The sequence below is a fragment of the Loxodonta africana genome, chromosome 5 (assembly GCF_030014295.1).
Source record: "Loxodonta africana isolate mLoxAfr1 chromosome 5, mLoxAfr1.hap2, whole genome shotgun sequence".
Lineage (NCBI taxonomy): Eukaryota > Metazoa > Chordata > Mammalia > Proboscidea > Elephantidae > Loxodonta > Loxodonta africana.
This window is the reverse complement of record NC_087346.1, coordinates 65291286-65312168: the sequence shown is the minus strand read 5'-3', so window position 1 is coordinate 65312168 and position 20883 is coordinate 65291286. Positions and strand designations below refer to the sequence as shown.

Below are 20883 nucleotides of genomic sequence, written 5' to 3'. Positions count from 1 at the left end.
ATCATTATCTCTTAAATTTTCAAATTTGTCATAGAGTTGCATTTGTTGTCTTTTATTACTTTGTTAATTCACTTGTGACAGTTAATATAGCTTTTTTTTCTTTTTTTTTTGAGACTTGTTTTTAAGCTCCGTTAAGTTGGGTCTTGAGTAGCCTTTTCTCTAGTGCTAGATTAGCCCTACTCGTAGCCTTTCGAGTGTTGAATGAGGCCTGTCCAGTCAGAAATGCAGCATCTCTTGGTACCAAGTAAGCTCCAGTAATTGTTTAGCTCTGTGGCTGGCCTAGTAGCTGTTCTTTCCTTGATAATTGTTCTTTCCCAAGTAATTGTTTTTCTGCCATGGTTAGTCTTTGCTCAGCGTCTTGGAATCTGGTGTGTGTCTGCAACTTAGTATTTGTCCAAAAGTTCAAAAATACTAAAAAACAAATTTATGCATGTTTATGGAGTCCCTTCTCTTCATGGTTTCCTTCTCTTAGGTGTGCACAAATTGCAGTTGTGTCTGTAGTCCTGACCTCTGATATCTGACTCCTCAGCTTGCCACGATCAGTAGGTCCGTCTGTGCTGCCCTTTCCTTGCTACTTTCCAGAAAGTGCTTCTAGGAAAAAAGTCAGATAATCCTGTACTCATCTCATCAGTGTCCTTTCTCTCAGGGATCACACAGTGCTGTGCTGCCTGTTGTCCAGTATCTGAAAACAATTATTTTATATATTTTGTTCAGTTTTATAGTTGTTTATGTGGAAGGACTAGTCTGGTACTAGTTAGTCTTTAATGGTCAGAAGTGGAAGCCATTGGAAATGTATTCCTGCACATAGGCTTAAACGATCTGCTTTTACATTTCTTGTTGTAGTTGAATTCCATAGCAAAGTTCCATAACAAACTTTCCTATCCCAACAGGTAACACAAAAGTAAGGGTCTGTCCCCTTTCCCAACTAAAATAAATTCAGTAAGTAGGTTCTGATGAGATTTAACTATATTTAGAACATTTTTATGTTTGAAAATAATTTCTCACAGATTTTGGAGCTTTATGCAAATATGCATCAAATTTAAATTTTCTGATTTTTGAAAGTCTTTGAAATTGAAAAGTATGCTTTTGAGTCCTTGAACTAAATAGTAGTTTTTTTGTATTTATGTAACACATTTTTCCTTTTTTTCTTCCCAGAAACTCATTTTCATCCTGTTGGTTTCATCTTAATCCCATCATCATGTCAGATTCTAATGGTGCCAAAGGAAAGTCCCACTACAAGGCTCGGACATCTCCTTACCCAGGTTCAAAAGTTGAACGAAGCCAGGTTCCTAATGAGAAGGTGGACTGGCTTGTTGAGTGGCAAGAGTATAACCCTGTGGAATACACTGCAGTCTCTGTCTTGGCTGGACCCACATGGGCAGATCCTCAGATCAGGTGAGCAAATTAGTAGGCATTAGCTGTATGTAACAGAGCTGTATGTGTCTTACAGAGATATGTACATATAGTTGTTACGTATCTTACAGAGAAGATAGTGATTGTATTTGTAAGTTATCATTTTGACAACTGAAAAATTATTTTTATTTAGTGCTTGGCTTTGTTATAATTCAGTTTCCACATTTTACTTAAATTCTTGCCAAAGCTAGAAGCTAGGCAGCCAATGTTTATGTATTCTTTTGGGGGTTTTATGATAATCCTTTCAAACAGATAAATTTCTTTGGCTATAGAGTTTTTTGTTTTATGAAATAACAGGTAGTGGTATCTCTTTTCATTTGTTTGGTGGTGGTTATCAATAGAAAATCTTTTTGTAGTTATTTTCCAACATAGTTAGACTTGTGTTTGAAGCAGTGAAAATATTTTTCAAAACTTTTTTTCCTGTTAACCAAGAATGATAGAAAATTAATGCAGTGTGAAAAGGAATAGAGAGCAAGCGGGGAAAAAGAAAAGCAAGCAAAAATGTTTTGATTAAAGTCATAGAAGTGCTATGTTGATTCACATTTTATATTTGTGTTCCTTTTAATAATAAATGTAATAATTGGGGTTTTTTGTGTGTGTACTAACAATGAGTTAGGCTGCGTATTATGTGCTTTATAAGCGTTATTTATTCTTACAAGCATTCTGGAAGGTGGACACTATTGTTATTTCTACAAGGGGAAAAAAAAAGAAGGTACAGAAGTTTGTCACAGAGTTCGTCACTGGGATAGCTTGGACCTGAGTTGAGGCTGACATCAGAGTTCATGCTCTTAAGCATTCTGTTAAACTGCCGCCCTAATTTTAGAACACTTTGACAAGTTTGATTTAATTGGCAGGTTTATTGTAAACCATAGTCCTCTGAAGGCATTATTTAGTAAGTTAAATAATAAAAAAAACTGGTGGTTGAATCGATCCAGACTTAGTCAGTAGGCTGTTGAACATCGTTAACTTACTACTGTGCCATGATTTTGACCCAGAGTTTTTAATTCTATCCAAAGATGTGTTTGTAACTTTACTTGGATTATTAATCATGAAAATAACATTTGAAGAAATTATTTTAATTTTAAATGAGCTCCATTTCACCCTATTTATATATCCGTATACATATTTACACACACCTTAAGTTCAGTTAAAATTCATGATGTTTGCAGGACTGCTAGATAGCTTAAAGGAAGATTGAATATATTTTCTTTTTTTTTCATTCAGCTTATTTTTCAAAAGTTGAAATTATATTACCATCTAAATCAAATCTTCTTACTAATATTAATGTTTCAATTACAGCGTGGTTCATGCTTTTTAAACGGTAAATTTTTAGAGTCTCGAGAGCATTGTAACTCTGATTTTATAGTTTTGTGGTCTTTTACTGTTTAATTCTTTTTTATTTATATTAGATAGGTGGCAGATTGGCTAGAAGTCTTGAGAAAAGATCATCCAAATTGGGAATTATTCTCAAAACAGACCACAAATATTTTTATGTTCACATACTGGAATTAGAGCAAGAAAAAAAAGTGAAACCCATGTCAGAAAACTTCCCAGGCCATGAACTATTTAGTGCTGCACAACTCTTTATGCACTGTCAGTGTGGTTATGTCGATGATGTCAGAGTGGTGAGGAAAGTAGCTTATTTATATTATATCCATTTACTTTTTTTTTTTTAAGTTGAGGTAATACATAAATGTGGTAAAGTGGACATTTCTTAAGCATGCAGGTATAACTTAGTAAATTTTCACTTTGATCCAACTCTGTAAGTACTCCTCACACCAAGATCTAGTCTGTTTCCAATGTGTCTATATCATATTTATTATGCTGTTTGTAGGGTAAATTCACTGCTTTGATAAAATATTTTTGATAAAAATATTAATCAGTGCACATTTGAAGAAATTAAAATTACTTTGACTTGGTAGAAGCATTGAAAGGAATCTTATTTTTGGAACCACATAAGAACCAGTAGTTACCATTTTGTGCACACAGCCAATTCCTCTTTGCGAATACTAATGTAGGCTTTTTTTGTAGTGTGTAAGAGGAGCTCTGCTTTTTCCAGTACTCATTCCTAGAGGGGTTATTGAGTCCAATGATAATGCACATCCTTGGAAATTTTAAGATGGAAATTGTAAAAAAAAATAAAATTTTTTTTTCTTAGATGCTGTTTTGAAGGAGTAAGACGGGTTTGTAAATAAATACTAGCCTTTATATTAATTACTATTATAGGAATATATATTCTATCATTTTAAATAGCAGATTGATTGGCATTATTATGCTATTGGCAGTATTGAATCATTATTTTTTATTTGTATTGGTATTCTCCTTACAGTGAAAGTAACTTTTCTCCCAAGTTTAATGAGAAAGATGGGCATGTTCAGAGAAAGAGCCAGAATGGCCTGTATGAGATTGAAAATGGAAGACCTAGGTAGGTACTGTGGATGGAGCATCTTACAACAATGGGTCTTAATAAAATAGAAAAGATAATCAACATTTACCGAGTGCTTGTATGTGCCAGGCATTGTACAAAATAATTTATATATGTGATCCAATTAAATCTTGACAATAATTCTGTGAGTGGATATTTTTAGTTTCATTTTACAGGTAAAGAGAACGACTGTAATCTGTTTGTATACAGCTTATAAGTGGCGGAGGATCTTTTTGTAACTTCATCTTGAAGGGAGAGATAAATTAACAAGAGAGACTTGAAAATTATATCTCCGTAGTTCATTTGTTAAATGAAATAATACCTTAAAGTACCACCACCTATTTGTCAGTTTGTTGTAGTGTTATGGTTTGTGTGTTGCTATGATGCTGGAAGCTATGCCACTGGTATTTCACATGCCAGCAGGGTTACTGATGGTGGGCAGATTTCAGTGGAACTTTCAGACTAAGACAAAGAGGAAGAGACTGGCAATCCATTTCTGAAAATTAGCCATGAATAACTTATGGATAGTAGCAGAACATTGTAAGATTGGTAGAGGGTCAGTGAAAATGAGGGGAACCCTCTACGAGATGGATTGGGACATAGCTGCAACAATGGGCTCAAACATACCAACAATCGTGAAGGTGATGCAGGACTGGGCAGCGTTTTGTCCTGTTATGCATGAGGTCGCCATGTGTCAGAGCTTCTTCCCGTGGCAGCTAACAACAGTCTTAAAGTAAAAATTTATCTAAACACATAAGGATAAACCAAACCAAACCAAACAATAATTGAACATCAAAGTTCTTTCTATACTTTTAAAAATGAACTGTTGTAAAATTCCAGAATTATCCATTTTCCTTAAGAAGACATTTTAAAAGTTAGGAAGATATATAAAAGTTAAGTCTTTGCTGTCAGGTTGATTCTGAGCCATAGTGATCCTGTAGGACAGAGTAGAACTGCCCCATAGGGTAGTGGCAGACTGCCACATCTTTCTCCCATGGAGAGGCAGGTGGGTTTGAATCGCCAGCCTTTCAGTTAGCAGCCGAGCACTTAACCACTGTGCCACCAGGACTCCTCATATAAAAGTTAGCATGTCTCAAATAAAACAAAAGAAGGACCATAAATTTGTCATCATGGTAATCATCTTATAAAAATGTTGCAGTTTATGTTCTTAGTTCCCCTAGAACATTAGAATCATAGTGCTCCTGATCCCAATCTTGTCCTCCAGTTTTGCTTAAGTCTTCCTTTGGTCACAACTTACCTTTTTATGTTCTTTGCTGTTGAGCCTTCTAAAGTCAGATTCTCCTGGCATTTGACTTATTTCTTAGGTTATTTTCTGGGTAAAAGATATTTAAAAGATACTTACACATGTAAAAGAACAGACAACAAAGCCAAGATAACATGGTGTTTTAGTTAAGAGTATTTGACTAATAGAAACCAACTCTTAAATTTGCCCGAGCAAAATATGAAAATTATTCAAGGGCTGTAGGATTGTCTAAAGGAGCCCAAAGCACCAATGCAGCTAACTTTAGAAAAGAGTGGAATTGGAAATCCATCAGGACTATCTTTCTGTCTCATCCTGCTTTTCTCTGTATTTTGGCTTCATTTCTGTCTCTGCAAACAGCCTTATTTGCTTCTCAGGCTAAAGGATAGTCAATATGTCTATTCCACAGCTTTTAGCTTAGAAGTTACAGGTTTGGTTATCTATAAATCTGACAACACTCTCTTAGTATTGGCTTTGATCATTCATTTTCAGGGGTGTGTGGTTTTATGAAATAGCATAGTTGCTGCCCCTCCTCCTGTGGATTTGAAAAGTAGTATCGTCAGCTGGACAGGTGTTTTGTCTTTCTGTCTTTATTTGCAAGTCTTAATAAAACATTTCTGAATGTACTGGCAAGTAATATAAAAATTTATTCCTTCAATTTTAATAAGTCACAGGAACAGAATAAAAAGATGTTTCAGAAAGAAATTTTGACACATTTTCTTTCATATAGTGGGAGAATAAAAGATACAGTATTACTGTAAGGTTACAGTTTAGAACATTTAACTGGTATGTGATAAAAATTGAACATTTGAAGACTTAACTGGAAGAAAATTACTTAGGGATGAGTGGCGATATATTTAGCTAACAAACTTTTTAGTATTGGGTTATGACATTAAATTAAATACTAAGTTAATATTTTTATAAAATTGCTTTTTCTTAAAATTCATGTTTTAATATACTTGAACTCTATGAAATGGTAAATAATACACCTACTTGTCACTTATTCGGAAGCCCTGGTGGCGTAGTGGTTAAGAGCTACAGCTGCTAACCAACAGGTCAGCAGTTCAAATCTGCCAGGCACTCCTTGGAAACTCTATGGGGCAGTTCTACTCTGTCCTATAGGGTCACTATGAGTCGGAATCGACTCAACGGCAGTGGGCTTGGGCTCGTCACTTATTGACTATCTCGTTATCCGACATTTCGCATTTACAACAATAAAAGAATTTTATTATCTGACTGTTTTGTGCATTAATAACATGTGTCTGGCAGTAATGAACACTGAGGTGCAAGATGAGAGTACCACTGGCTGTGATGGTAAGGTTATGTGCCAGCTTGGCCAGACCATGATTCTCAGTGTTTGGCAGTTATGTAATAACGTAGTCATCCTCCATTTTGTGATCTGATGTGGTCATCCTACATGTTTGTATAACACCAGTTTTCACTTAATGACCTGGTCTTCGAAACCTATCTATGTCAATAAGTGAGGAATGAGTATATTAATATTTTATGATATGCTATAACATATATATTACTGATAATAAAAATCCAATACCCTGTGGGGAAAAATAGACTTAAAAATGTAACAGAAAGATTTTTAATGGGGAGAATTGGAGAGTAGAATAGGGAAAGACAATGAGAAAGTGAAGAGAATTGTGGGTATCCTGAAAAATAGTCACTGTTGCAGAGACAGATGATGAGGCACAAAGCATTTCATCCTCCAAATATTAAGAGTCCAGTACGGTTCTAGTTTGAATTTAGAAGTGTAGTAAAAACTGAAACAAATTCTTTTATTGTAGAAGAACTTTAGAAATGGATTTAGTGCCAGATATGTGATAGTACCACTGAATTTGTAAGGTGAGATTGGTATCCTCTTACTGTTCTTACTGCCGTCTTTTGGGACATATAAAGTTGGATTAAAAAAGATGAACACATTTAACTTTTTTTTTTCCCCCCAGAAATCCTGCAGGACGGACAGGACTGGTTGGCCGGGGGCTTTTGGGGCGATGGGGCCCAAATCATGCTGCAGATCCCATCATAACCAGGTAAGAACCAAATGAAATATTTCAGGAGCAAAGAGCTAAGTGATCAGAAAGATACAGACTGTAGCCATACACACAGACACACACAACACACACACACACACACAGACACACACACACATACACATCTATACTTTAGAGGGGTTTTATGCAAATAAATTATAGTGATGTAACTATAAAGGTGTAATTTTATATTGTATGAGAGTTAGGCGTCATCAAATAAAGTTAATTCACCAGATATTTATCAAGCATCTATTTGTTCGCAGCACTGAGCAGGTTCTTTGGAGGATGTAAAAACAATACAAGAATCTTAAGTTTTGGCTCTCTGTAATTGAAGAGCTATGGCTTCATTTGGAAGATGGAAAATATGAAATAAAACATGTCACATATGATCAAGTAAAATACCTTGGCGGATTGGAAGTGGAGAATGACAAACTGGAGCACCCAATGAAGGCATCATGAAGGAGGTTGACTTGAGCCAAGCATGAATCTTTGATAGGGGGACAGGAGGAGGTTTGAGCTTTGAGGGACAGTGAAAAGATCAGCTTGGTTGAAACAGAAGATTCCTGTAGGAGAGTAGCAGGTGACAAATTTAAAATTAATTCTGTGGAAAATGTTAAATGCCAAAGTTAAGGAGTGTGAACTAGAGCCATTGAAGGTTTCAGAACAGGGGAAAGGCATTCTTTCCTTACAGACTGGTAAACCAAATCATGCTCAGAAGGTCCCTAGTGAGCATAAATCAGAATAAAGAAAAGAAGGTAGGTGAATCTTAGGTTTAGATGGACTTAGCCATCTCTATCAGAATCATCTTTCTAATACATCTAGAATATTCTGTCTTTTTCTTTGTTTTGTTTGAAGATTTTTAAGATTTCTTCACTGACCAGCTCCCTTCCCACATGTAATCGTCCCTTTTGTTTTTTAGATAATGCATAAACCCTCAATATTGTTACTTTTTTTTTTTTTAGTTTTAATAATTTAGGAGCTTTCCTTTCCTTTTTTTTTTTTTCTTTCCTATGAGATTTTGTTTTTCTCTATCTAATAAAACAAAACAAAACAAAACAAAATTTCATAGTTTAGGAAGTTAATACCTCTTGTTTTTAAGTTACTGGGAGAGGTACCTATATTTCACCCTGTTTTATTCTCTTCCTTGCATTATCACTTCCTCTGCCAAAATGGAGCTTTATCTCTCACTCCAAATTTTATCTTCCTTCCTTTCCTCCCTTCCTCTCTTCATTCCTTCTATCCACTTACCTTCCTACTTATCTGTCTACCTACCTGTCTGTCTAAAATTCCTGTAGAAACTTTGTGCTTTAAATGTTATGGGAAGAGTTAAAATATTGTTGTGGATGACCTTAAGTCATAAATACTAATGGCAGTATCATTTTCTTTGCAGTTTTGGTGAGGCTGACTAAAGACAGGAGGGTGTGAAATACATGAATACTAGTAAGGGGGTAAGCAGCAGAAAAGGAAAGCCAGAGACTTGAAAGTTAGCATCTAATTAGCTTATCTTTTTTTTTTTTTTTTAATGTATGGTGGACCAAATAGTAGCTGGGAGTGTATGTGGTGATTATGTGTCAAATTGTTTTGAAATTGTAAACCTTAAAGAGACCTTGAGTTTGAACTCTGTCATTATACAGATGAGAAAACTAAAGGTGTAGAGATGGCCCAGGGCAATACAAAGCCCGTAACTGACAGAGTCTAGCTTTAAATTGTACTCTGCAGTTGACGTTCTTTCTACTCTCCTGTGCTATGTCAGTAATGCATATATTAATTGATGAGTTCTTCTAAGTAGATTTAAAAAAACCTCTCTGCTGCCCAGTTGATTCTGACTCATAGTGACCCCATAGGGTTTCCAAGGCTGTAAATCTCTAGGGAAGCAGACTGCTGCACCTTTCTTCCAAGGAGCTGCTGGTGGTTTCGAATCGCCGACCTTCCAGTTAGCAGTCGGTCGTTTTAACCACTGTGACACCAGGGCTCCTTTCTAAGTGGATTTGTGGCAGTGAAAATGTTAGGAAGAGAAGAATGAAGATATTGAAAGAAGAGTCAACAAGACTAAATGGACTTTTAAAAATATCTGTCTACTTGAGGCACTCTGCTAGGTGCTATTTTTTTTCATTTGATTCTCACATCTCTTCTGATTAGTTATTAACTAACTATAGATATGAAAATGGAGACTTACTGGGGTTAAGTGACTTCCTGAAATTTTGTAGATTTGAAATTTGAATCAGGGATATGTGGCTCCAGATACTGTGCTTTTTCCTTTATATTTGTATCTCACTAGTGAGTAATAAGTCACAAGAATCACCTAGGTGCTTTTTTTTTTTTTCACCTATAAACTTTTAAAGCAAAGATTCTGCCTCCTTTTCTTTGAGGTACTTTATGGTTCAAAATGCATTATACAGTGCACAATTTTACATGCTTTCTTGTTTAGAAACTCTGGGACAAATGTTAAATTTTTAGATTCCCAGGCACCTTTCCTAGAGATTTCCCATGTACAGTTATCTGAAGTTCCTTTAAATCCTTTGAAGTCAAAATGAGATAGGAAGTGTTAATATATTACTGTGAATTAAACTCAAGTCAAAAAATTAATATTTTTTTTCAGTTTTGCATAGACAGTAAGGTATAGCCATCAGAATTGGGAAGGGAATATCGGTAGGGCATAGGAATATCGTTGATATTTAATAAATCATAAATAATTAAAACGATGTATTACTTCTGTTATATCAAGAAATTTTGTTTTTAATTTGGTGATAATGTATTTGGTACTAATTTGATATAAGAAATTACTGTGCTTAAAGTCCTTAAATGAGCCCTTTCAGGATAAAGGTGGGAGCATGTAAACATGATGTAGAGGGTCTTCATCATTTCTCTGCTCCTGCCTTCTTTCCCTGCTGTGTCTCTCTATGAACAGCTGAAGCTTCTCTTCCTGTGGTCTAGCCATGACTGACTGGCTGACTGACTGGATGAACAGCAAGGCTCTGTGTTAGTCTTTGTTTTCCCAGCTCCTTGCGTGTGATGTGTGTAGATGCAGTGTGTGGAGCCATCATTTGCCTTCTTACCTCTCTTTCTGTCTAATTAGAGTAAACATTCAGATTTGTTTGCTTTAAGTAAATAGTATAGTAATTAGAGCACAGATTTTGAAACCCGATTACCTGGGTTCACATCTCAGCTATACCACTTATTAGCTATGCAATCTTGGGCAAGTTAACTTTTCTGTGTCTCGATCTCTGTATCTGTAAAATGGAGGTAATGTAACTACTTTATAGAATTGTTTTGAGGCTTAAATGGGTAAATATATTAAAATGCTTAGAACAATGTCAGATACAAAATAATACAACCTGTCCTCTCTCCATTCTCACTGTCTCTGCCTTCAGTCCTGCCCTCATCTTTCACCTGGAATATGGTAACAGCCTCCTAGCTGATCTTCTTGCTTCCAGTCTTGCTTTCCTCCAGAGTAATCTCCATGCTTCTGTCAAAGTGAGTGAGCATTCTAAGATACAAATTAGTCATGGCTTTACCCTACTTAAAAATATTCTCTGGCCCTCTAAGCAGATGAATTTGATGAATTCTGTCATATAAGCTCTTTGCTTACTTCTCTAGCCTAATCTCATCTCTTTTTTTCTTACTGATGTCCACAGTGCCAGATTTCAGTTTCTTGAACATGGTATCTTTCTTTTTTTTGGCATAGAACTGAATTAAAAAAAGAAAAATTACTGTTGTTGAAAATATACACAGCAGCACATATACCAACTCAGCAATTTCTGCATGTACAATTCAGTGACATTGATAGTACTCTTCAAATTGTGCTACAGTCCTCACCCTCTTTTCCAGATCCTTCCTTCCCATGTTAACATAAACTCACTGCCCTCTAAGCTTCCTGTCTATCCTTTCTGAGTTACTGTTGTCAGTTTGATCCTGTGTAGATAGTTCTTTAAAAGACCACAATGCTCAAGGCAGATGTTCTTTACTAATTAAGCTAAACTATGGTTTGGGTTAAAGAAGACTTCAGGGGATATTTTTGCTGTAAGGTTTAAAGATTATTTCAGGGCAGTAGTTTCAGAGGTTCATCCAGTCATAGTGGCCCCCGAAAGTCTGGATTCCATGAAACTTTGAAATTCTGTTGAATACTATGTTGTTTTATAGCTTTGTTTCTTGCTTATGTTTTTCCTGTCTGGCATCCTTAAAAACAGATGTCGTCTTGTACTAATTATTCTTTCATTTCTGTCTACATATTCATCAAACTGTCCCAATATCTTATAATTTATTCACTTACATATGTAGCCCCATTGCTAGATTAGGGTCTCTTTCAGGAGAGGAATTACGAATTAGATATGGTAGTCAGCCTATATAAAGAAATTTCAAAGCTCTGATATTCAAACCAGTATATTTCATTGAGTCTCATAGAGTGATGATTAGATCATAGACTTTATTATTTGATTTAGTATTGAAAACTCAAAATTTTTATCTTTGCCTAAGAGACTATTAGAACAGTTGTTAAATTGTAGGGGAGGGGTGGATGTGGTAGTTGGGGGTGTATGTGGTGGGGGATAAGGAAGGAGAAGAGATTTATTAACACTCTGGGAAAGAGGCTGTGTTAGAAAAAGTGTATTCTAAAATTAACATTGCCTTAATACTTTTTAAAAACTGTATTGTGTAACTTAATTCAAAATATAAAATTAAATAATATAGTGAGATTTTTGTTTATTAGAAGAGGGGCATAAAGATTGAGAGGTACTGCGTTTGAGGGCAGCTGAACCTGTATCATATAATCTACTTTTCTGATGATGACACAAAATGAACTGTTACAAGCATGTATTATTTGGGCTTTTTACCACCTTAAAATCTTAAAGACCTTTTTTTTTTTTTTAACTTTTATGATCCTTCCTTTAAATTCTGTTCTGCTTAGAAAAAAATTTTTTGATTGTTCTTTAAGTAGTAAAAACTATTTACATTCTGAATTTTCATTACAAAGATGGTTTGTAACTGGGCTAACTAGAATATTTCTAATAAAAAAGTAGTTTTTGTAAAACTGTCTGATTTGAGGTAAATTTATGTATACTCAGAAAAATAGATCTTTGTCTCAAGCTTGAGCTAGAACCTTGGTTTTTGTTCTAAATTCATTATGATCTTACATTGCTATTTACAGGTGGAAGAGGGATAGTAGTGGTAATAAAATCACCAACCCTGTTTCTGGAAAAAATATTTTACAGTTTGTTGCAATAAAAAGGAAAGACTGTGGAGAATGGGCAATCCCTGGGGTAAGCATAAAATTAAAATTAATATTTTAAGTTCTAAGTTGCTTTATTTACTATAAGCTTACTGTGTGTAGATTTTTCCTACTTCATTTATCCTCCATTCCTTCGCACTTCAGTTTAGTAATTATTTTGTCTTTCGTTGTTATAATGAGGTGTCATTGTCAATAGCAAGTTTAGGATGAATACAAAGTTTTAGAGTCTAAGTCTGTTTCTAAAACCCATGTGAAAGATCATGGATTTGGGAGTTAGACCTACGTTTTTATCCTGGCCTTCCCACTTTCAGCTGGGTGATTCTGAGCTCAGACCCTTATCTTTAAAATAAAGATAATCATATCTATCTTATAGGATTATCAAAGATAGCATCTAAAGAACCTGGGACACAGTGTGTGGAATCCCTGGGTGGCAGAAAGGGTTACTCTCTTGACTACTAATGGAAAAGTTGGTGGTTCAGAGTCATTCAGAGGCATCTTGGAAGAAAGGCCTCTGGTGATCTACTTCTGAAAGGTCTCTCAGCCGTTGAAAACCCTGTGGAGCACAGTTGTATTCTGACACACATGGGCTTATCGTGAGTTGGAATCCATTATACGACAACTAGTTTTGTTTTTTTTTTGTTTACATAGTAGGCAGTCAGTAACGTTGGGTCTCCTCAAAACTCACTCCCCAGTCTTAGCCCAGGGTAAGATTTTTAGCTTTTTTTGATGAATTCTGTTAACTTTATACATGATAAAAAGGATAACTTTTATTACTTACTCTTCTTTGTAGTTTTTTTTTTAATCTCTGTGACCCTGGTGGCATAGTAGTTAAGAGCTACAGTTGCTAACCAAAAAGGTTGGCAGTTCGAATCTACCAGGTGCTCCTTGGAAACCATATGGGGCAGTTCTGCTCTGTCCTGTAGGGTCACTATGAGTTGGAATTGACTCCACTGCAAAGGGGTTTGGTTTGGTTTTTTAAATGTTATTAAGAAGAATGTACTTTCTTTGGCTTGATATAGTTTGAATTCATGTCAGTGATATATTTGAAATGGCTTTTAAAAAAATGTGTATGTGTGGGTTAGAGGGTTTTATATTTTATGCCATATTGTGAAATAGAGACGGTGTGATGTGAGGGTGACTTTATAGACACGCTGCTGTCTGGAAGAACTTTTTTTCTTTGTAGGATAAAAGTGGAATGGAAATAAAGATGTCAGCTGACTCTGATGAAAGCTTAGACTAATTAGTATGAGCCAAATAGTCAAACTTTACTCATGCTGAGTGCAGTATTACAATAATGATTTCATCACAGGACCTTATATTTTGATTGTCATTTGAAATTCTGATTAATCAGGGAACTGTTTTCATTGATGATATTTGAAGTCATTCACCTGACCACTATATTTTGAGTATCTGCCCTTTGTCAGCTAATATTTAAGACATCCAACAGAGCAACATAAACAAAAACCCTTGTCCTCTTGGTGCTCACATTACAGTGGGAGAAACAATAAATAAGATAAATAAGTAAAATACATAATATGTTAGAAGATGATAAGTACTTGGCAGGATAGGTGACTACAAATAGGGTGATCAGGGATGACCTCCATGAAAAGGTGACATTTGAGTAAAGATCTGAAGGAGGCAAATGAGTGAACCTTATGGACATCTAGAGAAAAACAACTTGGATAGAGGTAATAGCAGGTGCAGAGGCCCTAAGGCGGGAGTAAGGCGGGAGGATGTCAGTGTGGCTGGAGTGGAATGAACAGTGGGAGAGTGTCAGCTTGCTGTGTTCTTTCTTGCCTCCAGGCCTTTTTTCCTTAACTGGAGTTTGAAAAAATAACAGGAAGGGAGTGTGATTGGCTTAGCTTGCCATAGGCTAATCTTGGACCAAACACTGTGGCTAAGTGCATGAGGCCACTCATTGGCTACTTCCACTAGAAAGAAATGATTTAGAGAAGAACATTTCCTAGAAAAATAGGGATCACTATGATGGGGCAGAAGGAATAATAAATGTCCACTCCATCACTCAATAAATAATCTATTGAACGAATCAAAGCTTATTAGTTTTTTTGTTTTTAAAAATGTGACCGTTAGGGCATGGTGGAACCAGGAGAGAAGATTAGTGCCACACTGAAAAGAGAATTTGGTGAGGAAGCTCTCAACTCCTTGCAGAAATCCAATGCTGAAAAGAGAAAAATAGAGGAACAATTGCACCAACTCTTTAGCCAAGAGCATCTAGTGGTAAGAAATGGCAGTTCCTAGAAGGAATTCAGTCTTGTGGGTTAATGAAAATGACTTAGTGTTTACCTGGAAATCTGCGAGATCCTTTCTCTCAAGAAAATAGAATACTTGTATATTTGAAGTACATATTTACAGAAATAATTTAAATTGTAATGAATCTTCACTGTAAATAGATTTGTATTTAAGTTTTATAGCCCACGAAACTTTAGGTCAGTTATATTATTTGTTATAATACTTTTTTCTCTTAGTTTTTCTTCATACTAGCTCTGAGCTAATGCAATACATAAGAAGGTTTTTTTGTACATGCTGAGCACCCATCCAACAGAAAACCTATTTTTATTTGCATGAAGGTAGCTCTTTTTCAAAGGATATTTTAAATTGTGTTATACAGGGTTTCTCTGCTTGATAATCATGTCTCTTATCTGTTTTGCCTACATACCCTCGGTGATTTTTTTAACCACCTTATATATGTACACAAATCATAAGGAAAGGAACAGGATTTTCTCCCCCTCCCCCCCTTTTTTTCCTTTTTTGTGCTGGCTTTTGTTTGGATTGCTTTGGTTTCTTTCTAGAATTGGAATTTCTTATTTCTCTATGTTGTTCAGTTTTTTTGGTTACGTTTGTGTTAGATGGCTAGATTAAAATCTTTTTATGTATGAGTAGCTTAAATATTAGTTTTTATTTATAGGTCTCTTTTGTTTAAATGGAAGGCTCTACCTTCATGTTTCTGAAATGATAATCACAGGAATTATTAAAGCAAAAATTCTTAAATTACAGACTCTTTTTAAAAATTATATGGCCAAAGTCTGACTAATCTCAGATTCTGAAATTAAGGTCTGAGATGTTGAGGGTTTTACAAATTTTAAGCTGCCTCAAAAGGTTCTTGAGAATATGGTTCCTTGGGAAATTTAAAATAAGCATGTGTAATGTTGCCTTAAAGGTTTTATGATAGTTACATTTCTGATTCTAGAGAAGGTAACATGCTTTTGCTCTACCCGTTCCTGTTTCATCCTAGACTTTTTTTTTTTTTATCTACCTCCTTATAAAAAATAGATATATAAAGGATATGTTGATGATCCTCGAAACACTGATAACGCATGGATGGAGACAGAAGCAGTAAACTACCATGATGAAACAGGTAATTTTACTTGTGTATATGAAACTGACTGAGATTAGAGGATCAATTTAAGCCAAGCAACCTGCTAGGGCATCATCAAAACTGGACTAGTTTAACATCCTAAGCCAATTAGCAATAGATTGTGACAATATATGCCAGCATTTTTTATAGATTGTAAGAATATATTGTTTAATATTAAACAACATACATGATCTCTGTGTGTGTACGAAATGCACACATGATCTCTGTCTGCTCCTAAGGAACTAAGTTTTGTATTTATATAAACCCAAAAATGTGCTATTAAAAGAATACAGAGAAGAGAGCCTCAAAAGTGTTATTACCAGTGACTAAATTTCTTTAATCCTTTAGCATACGAAATTAAGGTTGAATTTCTGGACTGAAATTATGTGTTTTAAAGTTGTCAAAATTAAACAACAAAAGCAACAACTGGGAATTTGTGTGGGAAGTATAGCAGTGACAAAGGAAATGGAGATTTATTTCTGTCTCATTGTTTGAAATATTTTTATAACAGGCATGCATTATTAAAAAACAAAACAAAAATCTCAAGTATTGAAATAATTTAAAATGAATCCTTTTTCTGGTCCGTGGACTAAACAAAAATTGGAGGTAAAATCTGTTATAAAAAATGAGAGGGAAATCTGTCTTAAAAATTAATGAGGTCTTTCATTTCCACATTAAATGGCTTCCCTTGCAACACAAATTTTACTGCTAAATTGGGATGATATTTTTTATTTTCATCTGTAGTTTAATGAAGTGGGCAGTGTGTCAGAAGAACGGAACGTTCTACTTAACGCTCCTTCATGAGCTGTGTAGCCTTGTTCAAGTCATCTGTCCTCTTGGACTTAATTTTTTTCATTTTTAAAATGTGGGGCTAGAACTAGGTGATCTGTCACTTTTACAGTCTGTGCTTTTGCTCTTTGTACTTGGAGGAAACTACCAATGTATTTCCATTCCTTCCTTACAACTGTTCTCACCATAGTAATAGAAAGAGTTGATCTTTCGGGTGTCGAGAACTTAAAGAAATATTTTGAGGCAGAAATATACAAATAAAAGGTAACTTAGAAGCAAGACTGTAAGACTCGCGTGCTGATAAATTTAACTTTTTTTTAGTTAAAAACAATAACTCGTTAAAAACAATAACTGCAGAGGTTTATTACGTAGTTTATGGGTTGTTCAAATCACTGTATTCACCTTCCCCACCCCCCCAACTTTTAAAAGGTTTGTTTATGTAATTTATTAGACGATCAGAAGAGGGTAGGAAGAGAACTCTTCAGACATTATTAGTTCCGATAAAGAGTATGATATTAGAGGAAGTTGTTATTTAGGTAATTAGATACTTCAGTTTAACTTTTAGATTCAGGTTTACTTTTTAATTGCTGGTTCTCCTTTAATGGTTGAATTTTATCACTGTGATGAGGATGCACAGAGCTATCATTTTAGCGATGGAACTTAGAAACCACCTGTGTGCTAAAATGTTAGATCCTTTTTTTTTTTAAGTAGCTGTATATTTTATTATAATAAGGTAATTTTTATATTACTATAAAGGCGATACATGTCTATTGTAAATTATTTAGAAAATAGATGATGTGTAAAGGAAAAAATTTAAAAACCACTAGTTACTTTATTACCCAAAGGTAATCACTGTTAACATTTTGATTTGTCTTCTTCCAGACATCATACAGTTGTTTTCAAAATAAAAACAAGCTCATACTACAATTTTGTTTTGTTGCTTGGCGTTTTTACTTAAAAATACAATACGGTCATTTGTCCGTGCCAGTTGATGTGGATGTACTTCATTTTTAATGACCACGTGGGACCATCATTTTATCTGGCCCATCGTGTAATCATTTAACCTGTGTCTTATAGATGGAAAGTTTTTTTGTTGTTGTTGTCATAAATAATGTTACCTTAAATACTTTAGCAGACTTGTCTGTTTATTTCCTTAGGATAAATTCTTTGAAATAAATCGCTGGATTGTTTGTTGTTCTTAGTACAGTGTTTTGTATGGAGTCTGATGTAGGAGAGGCACTCCAACAATTACTGAATGAATACTAATCAGAACATTTACTTTTTAAAAGCTCTTGATGAACATTGCCCAGTTGTTCTCCAGAAATGTGCCATTTTTACAACAGTGATTGAGAGTCACTTATTTCTAAATGTTTGATAATTAAATTTATAAATATTTTGTTATGGTTTGGTGTTATGTTTAGAAAAGTCCACTCACCTCAAGACTATAAAACTAATCACCAATAATTTGTTCTGTTTCAAAAAAAATTTTTGTTTTAATCTTTATACTCTGTAGAATTTATTTTGATGTAAAGTTTCATGTTCATTTAACATAAACTCTTTTTTTTAAAGGATAATATTCTTACTTTTTAATAAGGAAAGTTTTCCTAGTTGTGCCTCTACCTGAAAACTTAGAAACTTGGTTAAAATTTGGACATTTGAGAATATTCTAGTTTTTAATTCACTTGGCCATCTAATACAGTTATGATTTAAGGTTCTTTTTAGTAAGAATATTTGAAGATATGTTTTTAAAAAATGAATAAATGAGTTACTTTTTCTTGGTGATGGTTTTTCTTTGGTGACCAGGCGAGATAATGGATAATCTTACTCTAGAAGCTGGAGATGATGCTGGAAAAGTGAAATGGGTGGACATCAGCGATAAACTCAAGCTTTATGCCAGCCACTCTCAATTCATCAAACTTGTGGCAGAGAAACGAGATGCGCACTGGAGTGAGGACTCTGACCCTGGCTGCCCTGGCTTATAGCTTGAAGTCTCCATGTAAGCTAAAGACCAACAAAGGAGCATGTACTGAAAAGAAGGAAGTGTCACAGAACTCATACTATAAAAAGGCCAGGGTAGGGCACTTAGGAATTATTTTATTTATTTTCATTTACAAGGTTTGCATTTCGGTTTTGCATCAGAATAATATTAGTAAATACGGTAAAATAGAAAATAGGATTTTCAGCTTTCCATTCAAAAGAAGAGGAGTGTAGTCATATATTTTATGTATTCTATTTGAGCATAGCTTAAACCAAGTTTAGACAACTAATGCTCTTTGAAGAATTGCAATCAGAATAAAGAGAAATTTCTGATCATCTGTGTAACTTCTGTTTTTCATTTAGTTCTTGTTTGTGAATTCTTTTTTTTCTCCCACTGATCTTTTGATATCTGAAGAATATTCTTGCCACATCAAGTACTTTCAAAGGAGCAACACCATTGGATATATAGTTTAATGTATAATCTGATTTATCTTCAAATTATTTGTTTTAATTTTTGCATTATATGATCTTGTTGAAGCTGCTCTCAAAAAATGGCAACTTTCTGTGTATTCTTAACTTGAAAGTCATCAGTTTAATGAAGAAATATCAAAACTCTTTCAGTCAATAAAGATCACTCACGATCAGTGAACAAGAGCTTGTCTCATTTTCAAAAATTCTGAATTAAAAAACATACCTAGTAAATTAGTAATTTAAATCAATGTGCTTATCTTACTCTATTGTAACCGTATATGTTGGAAATGAATTAAAAATAGATGTTCAGAAAGGAATTGACAGGCAGAGACAGAGGGAGAGTTTTGAGAGTTAAAGTGATTTTTGTCGGGAAGGGAATGTTAAGATTGAAATAAGGTTTTGAGAGATGCTCTATCAATATTATAAATGTCAGACAAAAGGAGAGGGTTAGCTAGGGGCTCTTGGAAGCAGGGAAGAGGAAAGAAAAATAACACTGCTTTGGTGCCACCATTTACGATACTGTGTTTGGGGGCATGTGTATCACATTCTGGCTAAGAATGTCAACCAGTGACATCCACTGGGAAAGTCCCTTCGTGCTAACTCCTGTCACCCCAGAGTAGGGACTGTCATAATTCCATCTTCATTCCAGCTAGACTGCACATGGAGTATCTGGAGAAGAGGTAACTTAGGGGAGAGTGATACGATTGTTGTCTTCAGATACTTGAAAAAGGTGTTAGCTAGAGGGCAGAACCAGGGCTAAGGTAAATCAAAAGTTTTTCGTTTTTGTCAGTTTGGTGTCAAAACTTCTGCGGTGGTAAAACCTGAGCTGAACTAACAGGAAGGTTTATTCCCCTTAAACTGATCATACATTTTTTTGCAGAAAGATTAAGTTGTTTGATTTTAGGACACTGCCTCAAACCCCCTGGAAGGGTAGATGTACTGTGCCAATTTTCTAAAATCCATAAAATTCTCATCTTTAGAGTATGCAGTAAGGTCTTAAAGCCTTGGACCTCCCGTTAGGTGAGAGACCTTCCTCCAGCATGAAAGAGCCTGATTTGCCTGTTGGGCAGGAAGAAATTCTTCCTGGCACTAAAATAGAATTCTAAAACTGAAACTACTTAAAAATTCTTAAAGTCTGAGCGATTCTCTGAAAATGACATTTCCTTATTTTTAATACTTTTCATACATTTAAACTGACATTAATAAAAACATTACAAATTTTATTTGGCAATGACTAAAGCACACAGTCTATAGATAATACAGTATTTGGAGTTTTCGCTGGAATATTGACAAAGTACAAAATGATACAATTACTATAAACTGTAGATAAGATAGAAGTAGGCAATCTTCTGATAACTATATGCAGCACCATCTATAGTAGAGAAAAACTAGATTAAAATGTTAGTTTAAGACATTTCTGGGGTACTGCCCACTCCTGTTATCACTAGGTAGTATTGTCTTCATATTTGCTTTTCTCATGTTTAAATATAATTTTTTTTTTTACTCTAGAGACATTTAGCAAAATAAGTAGTAATAGTAATAGTAGACACCGTTTATTGAAAATCTACATTATATCACTTAATCCTCCTAACAGTCTTGTGAAGTTTGGTGATATTATTCCCATTTACAGATGAAGAAATTAAAATCACAAATGTTGTCTGTCGTTAATTCAGTGTAGGACAGAGGTGCAATTTGAATTCCTATTTGCCTGGTTATAAAACCTATTCTTTGTTGTATTCACTACTAAGATTATGAATCTTCTGTGATTTGCAATTTTAAGTACAGGCGTGTCTTGTTTTATTGGGCTTCGCTTTATTGTGCTGCACAGATGTGTGTTCCTTACAAAGTGAAGGTTTGCGGCAGCTCGCTTTGAGCGTTTGTTGGCGCCATTTTTCCAACAGCATG

The 20883-nt window shown here is 34.8% G+C and overlaps 1 protein-coding gene across 5 annotated transcripts in view; it reads left to right on the top strand.

Annotated features, from left to right (window-relative positions):
• Positions 1 to 20447, top strand: part of NUDT9 (nudix hydrolase 9) — a 51632-nt gene extending 31185 nt beyond the window's left edge. For 3 of the 5 annotated variants that reach the window (XM_023553267.2, XM_003414093.4, XM_023553268.2), the window contains exons 2-8: positions 1156 to 1395; positions 3743 to 3838; positions 7055 to 7141; positions 12285 to 12396; positions 14457 to 14603; positions 15657 to 15741; positions 18334 to 20444. In XM_023553267.2, the coding sequence (XP_023409035.2) occupies positions 1199 to 1395; positions 3743 to 3838; positions 7055 to 7141; positions 12285 to 12396; positions 14457 to 14603; positions 15657 to 15741; positions 18334 to 18512 (903 nt within the window). In that variant the 5' untranslated portion in view covers positions 1156 to 1198 and the 3' untranslated portion in view covers positions 18513 to 20444. Of the gene's footprint in view, positions 1 to 1155; positions 1396 to 3742; positions 3839 to 7054; positions 7142 to 12284; positions 12397 to 14456; positions 14604 to 15656; positions 15742 to 18333 lie in introns of all 5 variants that reach the window. The other 2 variants (XM_010594057.3, XM_064285581.1) reach the window with 2 other exon arrangements.
• The last annotated feature ends 436 nt before the right edge of the window (positions 20448 to 20883 follow it).